At 33.2% G+C, this 8,778-nt stretch overlaps 1 protein-coding gene across 1 annotated transcript; it reads left to right on the plus strand.

Moving 5' to 3' along the window:
- The first annotated feature begins 5,016 nt into the window (after positions 1-5,016).
- LOC134282802 (uncharacterized) lies at positions 5,017-6,935 on the plus strand. Its single transcript, XM_062765193.1, has one exon. The coding sequence runs from the start codon at positions 5,079-5,081 to the stop codon at positions 6,825-6,827; it is 1,749 nt and encodes a 582-aa protein (XP_062621177.1). The 5' UTR covers positions 5,017-5,078; the 3' UTR covers positions 6,828-6,935.
- The last annotated feature ends 1,843 nt before the right edge of the window (positions 6,936-8,778 follow it).

The following is an 8,778-nucleotide window of genomic DNA, read 5'->3' on the forward strand; positions in this document are numbered from 1 at the left end:
AAGATGGTTGTCGTTGTCTTCAAGGACAAATTATTTGTGCTTTGAAATTTTCCATTATTTTAAATTAAATGTTGAGCTAAATATTCATGTTTCTGTACACTGTCCTAATATGAAAGTAAACCGTCAGCTGTAAAGGTCAGCGCTTCTCGTAAAAGTCTAATATTACCAGCTTGTGATGTTTATCTCACAACTTTTTCGGTCTCAAGAGCTTGCTCTGAGTATGATCAAGTTTTAAAGCGAGGCAGGCTACTTCCTGATACGTTGATGTTACATTGATTTTAAAAACCTCCTTTAAAGTCGGATTTTCGTAAATTCTATGGTCATAATAAAGTACTAGCTATCAAATATAACCTATCATAGTAGTGTATTTGAGTGACTGTTTCGTGCCTTATGTAATCACGCCTTCGTGTGTATACTGATTTTCATGGGAATAGACGCTTTTGGCGCATTCATCGCCTATTGAATGGTTATACTCGCCATTATAGCTCTATGTGTCGATTAGATACATGCAGATGGAACATTCATTACAAAAGATATAAATTATTAACATGTAAATGTAAAATTAATTTAAAAAATTTAATTTCCTTCAGTTTTTGTCTAATTTTCGGAATACTAGATGCAGAAGCAGACAATATATACAGAAAAGACATTGTTGTTTATCATTATGTGTCAAACGCGTAATAAAGCAATTATTGGTTGCTTTATTTTAGCTAGTTGTTGCTATGGAAAAGATAAGTGGTAAAATAATGGTCCAATTTTTTTTTTATCAAGTCACTAAAAATATCCTATTTAAAATCATAATAGAACGCTTGGAAATGCATACAAAATGTATTTATTAATACTCCTCTTTGTGCTTATACATGTAAATAAAACATAATATTATATAACTTTGTGAAATCCTGTAATCTGATTGGTCAATACGAAGTAATTATTTTTTAATAACAACTACGGTCCTTCGGATGAGACCATATAAACCGAGGACCAGTGTCATAGCAGATGTGGCACGATAAAAATCCTTCCCTGCTTGAGGGCCGTGAGAGCCGAGCATAGGCCTAAATTTGCAGCCCTTCACCGGCAATAGTGACGTCTCCATATCAGTGAAATATTTTAGAGAGGGACGTTAAACAGTATACAATTATAATTGTAGATATGGTTTGTGTTGTACTTGTAAATTATACTTTTATCCTAGAATACCCAACTGTAACAAGTAAATCTACTTGGTCATTAATAAGTTGTATGGCTATTTTTTTGTTGTTGTTCTTTTTTTATACAGCAATATATTGTGTAGCACATTGAGGCGTATCAACAAAATATGAAAACTATTGCAGCTAAGCTCATAAAAGTTCTCACGGGAAAATTTTATGTGCATTTGAAAATAGGCCTGTATACACGGAAGTTCACACTTTTCCTTGGATAAGAACAAAAAATCAGGGCATTTGGGTGAAAAGACTAATGTTAGGGAAAATGGTATTTTGATGCTAATGCTGAAGAAAATATGAGACATAATTAAGCGTATTTGCAAAAATAAGCAATCCTTTCGTTTGGTTAAGGTAAGGTTAGAGCAATTTTCATATTTTTATAATACTTTAAGAATCAATTTCATTAATGTTTAAATACTGAACAAATATTTGTGAAACTTTAACAAAAATTTGTTTTAGAAATAAAGTCCGCGTTTTCGTGAATGTTGCAGAATAACCTCCGAGGTCGAGAAATGTTGTTTGAAATATAAAAGCCGAGGCGTTAGCCGAGGCTTTTATATTTCAAACAGCATTTCGCATCATTCACGACAACAAGGACTTTATCTCTATTCTACCAAGGGCGATAAATACGGCCGATTGTTTCCTCTATAGAGAAACGAATTAGGTCACCATGTCTCAATTACACTGTTTTATCTAACACCAGAGAGAAATTTTGTTGACTTACCTATATATGGAATGCAGATGATTTGAGCTTTCGTTGCATTAAAAATAGTCTTGTTTAATTACAAATTTGTTCTTAATATGTATTGATCAGTTAAAATGAATATACAAAAACAAAATTATGTTCTTGTTTTACTGCTAAAATCACGTTGTTTAATGTGTAGGGAGGTCTGTGGAATAGCGCCGCTTAGCTATAAAAACCGAAATTCATCAGCAACTTGATGCGATTTACATTGTTTATACTGCAAAAGACGACACATCGATGCGGTCTAATCAAGTATTTCTTTCTACAGCCAAAAATGCATTTGAATTATTCAGATTTGATACGTGTTTCTGATCTGATAATTTTTTGATGACGTTCGTGATCTATTGGAGAATTATGTCCGGCGGCTCCCTTTCATGCTTTCAATTACCGTGGTAAAAATAATAATAATGATGATGAAAATGAAAATGTCATTCTATGGTTAACACCTCGAATTTATTTTTCTGAAGTTTAACGTCGAGTTTATCCTCACACATTGCATGCACTGCTGATTAAAAACTTGAATCACATTACAATTTGCATTCCTTTTTTCAGTGCATTAAATTATTTATTATTTTTATTTTATTTTACACAGAAGGAACGTCCTGTGTTTCAGAAACGTTATGTTTTCCATCATTTTCCATTCTGCAGAAGGGGAAGTCATACTTTCTTGTTGTTTTTGGAATTTCATATGATTCAAATTTCTACGGGTATTCAAAAGATTAGGGAAATAACCAATAATTTTATTTATTTGACATATTTCCTTATCTCAGATCAGGAAAATAATCAATAACTATATATTTGAAATATTTCCTTATCTCAATGCTACTGGACTGCTAATAAATAAAATTTAAATGCAAGACGACAAAGAATGCAACGTATTCCTGAATTCTGATTTAACTTTTAAAAAAAATGAAATTTACTTTTTGATTGGTTTTTATGACTTTTTGATATCATTGCTGTTTTTTTTTTTAAAATAAAAAAGGAACTGGTAGATTACTTACCAAGTCATTTGTCATTTGCAAAATTATTTTGTTAAACACATTCTGATTTTACACACAAGTACTCTGAAGTTGACATCAGAGAGATACTTGAATTTCTTATTGACAATGTCTATCTGTTCTTTTGGAGACCAGCTATTCTAACAATCTATTTAAATTCCCATGAATGTCAATTGCGCTCCGTTATTAACGGACCTAATTGTATATTCATATGAAGCAGAATTTGTGCAAAATCTTATGTATGAAAACAAGAAAACACTTGCTGTGGCCTTCAACTTGACATTTAGATATATCGACGACGTATTGTCAATTAACAATGGTGATTTCCATACCAACTTCGATACGATATATCCGCGTTACTTGAGATAAAAGATACCAAAGAGTCTGACACATCTTTGTCATACTTGGATATTTTATTTGAAAATGACATTTATGTAATCTTACAACCAAGCTATATGATAAACGTGATAACTTGAACTTTTCTATCGTCAGCTTCTCTTACTGATGCAGCAAATATACTTTCGTTACCTGCATACGGAGTGTTTATATCTCAGTTTGTTCGTTAAGCAAGAGCTTGCTCTACGTGTGAACATTTTTTAAAAGAAAATAAATTATTGACAAGCAAGTTGATGAAACAAAAATATCAGCCGTCTCATTTAAAGTCATCATTTCGAAAATATTCAGGATTACGTCAAGTTATGTGATCAATCAGTCACGGGTACTTGAGAGCTATAAGTGGGCTCTAAACCGTGACTGACACGATGACTATCTACATAAAATACACAAAGATGTTTATTATTTAATATATATATGAAATATATTAAAGGACAAGTCTCATTTAAGGCTTATCTGTGGTCCCCGGTTACTCGTCAAATTTCGAACATTTATCAAAGGCTTTAAAAATTAAATGTTATTAATAACTAATGTCTTTATTATTTGAATCTTCATCTAAAAATGTCAAATAATAGATTTACACAGCATTCGAAGCTACGTTAGGAAGTTGGGGTCCTTTGATTTTCATGAATATCAAAAGAAATCACTGACAGGTACACACTTTCAAGCTTTCGTAAACACCGAGCACAGATTTGTTCAGAGTCGAGTTTGGTATATATTGTGTATATTATATTTTTAAAGGTTGAGTAAAAATATCTTTGTTGAACAACTTTGTGCTGTATGTTTTCTTATTAAAAGTATTGTGATTTTGAACCTCGTCGCTGTCTTCATTTACATGCGATCAACCTCTTTATGACCTGTTTCGAATCCCAATAAGCCACGTGGATTCGTGTCGTTACAGGTAAATGCCCACAGTAAACGTGCTAGCAAGCACTCTGTTGAAATGTACTCAGATCTTGTATCGCTCAGCATATGGTCTTGTTTGGTTAATCTTGTTATAGTGACTCATTCATATTGCTAGAGTTTTGTGAATAGATGATTTAAATTTGTTGTTGATTGTGAATCTTGAACATATAATTCGTCTTTGAAAGGAAAATATTATATATCACGGATATTCTTTTTATAGTATCTAATATAAATCTCTCCGCCCATTTACATGTAACAGAAAAACCGTAGTCTGATGGAGGGGAAACGTTCCGGCATATTTTAGCACGATGGGTGTTAAATAATCGGCTTGTACTTTTTGATATCTTTAAATAAATCATTATGATTTTATTAGAAGTACTTTGTTATACACAATGAAATCAAACAAAATACCGATTACTACTATACATCCAGTAAACCAAGGGTGTAAAAAGGGACCACGCTACTATACTGCTTTCTCAATAATGATACTTAAGTATAACTTACCTTTATATATGTAATACATATAATCTAATAATTTACAGAATGGATCACGTTCCCCGTCTATCAGAGATCCTGTATGTTGGTCTTTGTTGTAAGATAGGGACACCGACAGAGGTGGCCATCAGAAGGGACGTGTTGGACATGCAGGAGATGATAGAGAAACCTGTTTTTAATCAAAGAAGAATAGCTAAGATGAAGAGTGGTAGTTTTAGAGAGGGTTTTAGGTTGAGATCATCTGACAGGGACATGATGTTCTGGAGTTGTGATCATAAATTAATAACGGACATATCCCAGTCCAAGTTTTATAATACAACAAACCATAATGTTATCCTATTAATGGAAGATTCTGATACACCGCCAGGATTTGTCAGATTACGCCTCCTGACACCAACTGAACGGAAAATCACGAAATCTTGTCTTGTTCTCTGTAATGGTAGAGTTTATTTATCTAGTCGTCTGTGGAGAGAAAGATATTTTCAGTTCAGAAATAAGATAGATCCATACTCTGATAAATTCAGAATCCATGGTCCTTGTAGTAGTGGATTCTGTGGACCTATTGAATTCGATGAAGCATGTTGTTTAGCCACTATTCCTTGGTCTAAACTATTAGGAAGTTGGGTTGACAGATGCCAGAGACACACCTGGCCGCCGGTATCTGTGTTAGAAGAGTTTCGAAAAAACGAATGTCACTGTGTGCCTATTGGTAGTAAAGTTGGATCGACTTTTAACAAATTGGAATGGAGATTATCATTCTCTAAAGCCGAGCAACAACTAGTGTGTACCATGAATCATACCCAGTTTTTATGTTACGGACTCCTGAAAATATTTCTCAAGGAAGTTATCAATTGCTTGGAGGATAAATTACTATGTTCATACTACTTGAAGACCACAATGTTCTGGATGATGCAATTAGGACAAGTTAGATGGTGCCCGAACAACTTACTGAATTGCTTTTGGAGGTGTTTAAAATATCTTCTTCATTGTGTTTATGGTGGAGTTTTTCCGAAATTTTTTATTCCACAGAACAACATGTTCATAAACAAAGTAGTAGGTGTTACACGTGAATCCCTTTTACAACAGCTTTATCAGTATTACAGAATCGGCGTGTCCTGTCTACTGCTGAGTCCAACTCTCAGATCAGTCCTAGAACCAGCCCTCAGTAGCCCGTCATTTGTGCTATCTCCTGCTGAGGGAGAATTCAGAAGTATTGCAGATTTAGATAAATGTGGCATGAAGGAAATATCTGAATTATATTTTTATCTGAAACATAATCTAGACTGTTATCTTTACTTCAAAACAATTAGCAAACTATTTTGGTTATCAGTCTCACCATACCAGATGTTAACTTTACAGCACTGTGCTGCTCAGACTCTTGTTAGTTTAGCTTTCATGTTGACAAATAGTGCTTCATGGTCCACGCATAAAAATATCTATAACTTAGATTTAATAATTTGTGGCATATTGAAAATGGCAGCAAGATCAGGTCCTGTGTCTCATTTACTGTATCTGGCATTGTATTACTATAGAACAGGGAGATATAATAAGACAGTAAATATCAATTATCTCACTAAGCGAAGACTTTCACAGGACTTTATTATGTATATTGAAAATGTTAATAGGCAAAGGTACAATGAGACTTTAGGTTATTTGCCATTAATTCGAAGAACGAAGATAGCTTGGGTATACCATGTGTTTTTATTTCAAGATTTCCGCTATATTGAGGAATTATGTTTAGAACAAAATGTGAGTCAAGAACACGGAATGCCAAACCTACAGTTATCACCTTTTCTTTTAGTAGATATGTTGTCTGTTTTATCTCACTATAGACTGGGTAATAGATCTCAGTGTTTACAGTCACTGACAGACCTACAGACGCTACTGCTTTATGATGATGGGACATATGTTCCTTTAAATTTCAGAGACCTATCCTGGCAGATACTAGGAATCTGTCAACATGTTGTGGGAGACTTACACGGGGCTTTAATGTCCTATGAAGAGTCGCTCAGACAGAAACCGCATCACAGAATAAAAGAAGCTACAGTTATTAGAATAGAATGCGTCAAACAACAATTACAGAGAAAGTAACACACATAAAAAAGGCTCTTAATGTTTCTGTCGAACGTAAGTTAAAGAGTTGTAGACCTCAAATCCTGGCATATTTGTTTGATAAAATTGTAAGACACACTTAGATAATATACCCTCAACTTATAGTAGACAGAAATTTTTATAATTTATTTATATATTGAGAATTCATCTTCAAAAATCTACAATTTTTTTTTAGAATTGTATATTCATATCAAGTGAATAGTTTCTCCATTTTTCTTATGATAATGTTAACTAGTATAGTTGGACCGGTTTGTTTGAAAGAGAACATTTGCAAGGCTACTGAATTCTGTAAAGAATTTTTAAAAACTCTTCTGAAGCTGTAATGGTACCCATCATGCATTATTGTATTCCTATTTTTAATGGCATTTAGAAATCTTGGCTGAATATTCCAAATGCCAATATATGATAGAAGACAGGCATTCCAGTACTGTTGTTTTTCTCTTAGTTACTTCCCTTAGCAACCATCATAAACAGTCCAGTCCAATACGAAAATTCGTAATATTACGAAAAAACGTAAGATTACAAAAAAGCGTAATATTACATTTTATCGTAGTATAAAACTAATATTACAATTTTCATAATGCAGTTAAATTACGAATACGCGTAATATAGCAGATTGTAAGAGATTATATTACGAGTTTTCGTAATCCAAGACAAATTCAAGCATTGCAAGAAATTGAGTGGTGGGTAGCAAAGTAGGACGTCAGTAATATATCAGATTTCACGGCTACTGATAGCACGCGGTCAGTTTGGTCAGTTACGCCTATCAGAAAGCATGGAAATTCAAGAAGAAAGTACCGCAAGCGATGGGTGAGTGGACAATTTCTTTTATTATTCTTTTATAGGAATTTTCCCAAGGATAGGACCAATTTTCCAGTAAATTTCAATATTCGCTTATGCATGTCGCATTGGTCTATATCATCCGAACTCCCTACTTTTCTTGCGAAGTCTACCCTAAAAATCACACCCTCGTCTCATAATTCAACTGTTCATGCCATTCTCATTGAAATACACAGAATTCAAATCTCAGTAAGAGTCGTACAAGTTATTGCTCGTGACATCTCGTAGTAAACGTCATACTTTGCTACCCGCCACTCAATTTCTTGAAATGCTTGAATTTGTCTTGGATTACGTAAACTCATAATATAGTCTCTTACATCTGCTATATTACGCGTATTCGTAATTTAACTACATTACGAAAAATTGTAATATAAGTTTTATATTACGATAACTTGTAATATTACTCTTTCTCGTTATCTTACGTTTATCGTAATATTACGAATTTTCGTATTGGACTGGACTGATAAAATAAAAGAAGAAGAAAATGTTTGACTGTCTGAATAGTATCATTCATTTGAGTATGAAACATGTTTGTTTTGAAAATACTGGCAGATATTTTTTATAATATTTTTGTTTACTTCACTCTTGGTTTCCCAGTGGGTCTCTGAAAGTACATGATGGATACCAAAGTCTCTGTCTCTATCATATGCCAACTGAAGATGGGCCAGTCCAAGGCAATACAATATTTTATATATACATGTATAAATGTACTTTGAATGGTTAATAAAAGACATAAATATCAACAAAATAATGTCTTAAAGTTTTTTTGTTTGTTTTTTTTTATGTATCAGCTGGATGGAATTGCGTAATATGTAACAGCTCCTGTTTTGTGGTCTTAGTTCCGCTAAGTCCACAAAACAGGAGCTGTTACATTTTACGCAATTCCATTCAGCTGATACATTCTAAACATTTGATCTTCAGTTAGACAATAAAATGGGTGCAGGTACAATTTGACACAGACTTTTGAGAAAAAATTAAACAAGAATTTTTTTTTCTTTAGATGTTGATATGGAAATGTATGCCGCAGTTGTTGCATTGGCGCAAGAATTAATTAACTAAACATTTTTACTAAAGAATCAGTGGAGCCCCG

The sequence above is a fragment of the Saccostrea cucullata genome, unplaced genomic scaffold (assembly GCF_032062105.1).
Source record: "Saccostrea cucullata isolate Sc308-1 unplaced genomic scaffold, CSIRO_AGI_Scuc_v1 ctg18003, whole genome shotgun sequence".
In the NCBI taxonomy this organism is placed as follows: domain Eukaryota; kingdom Metazoa; phylum Mollusca; class Bivalvia; order Ostreida; family Ostreidae; genus Saccostrea; species Saccostrea cuccullata.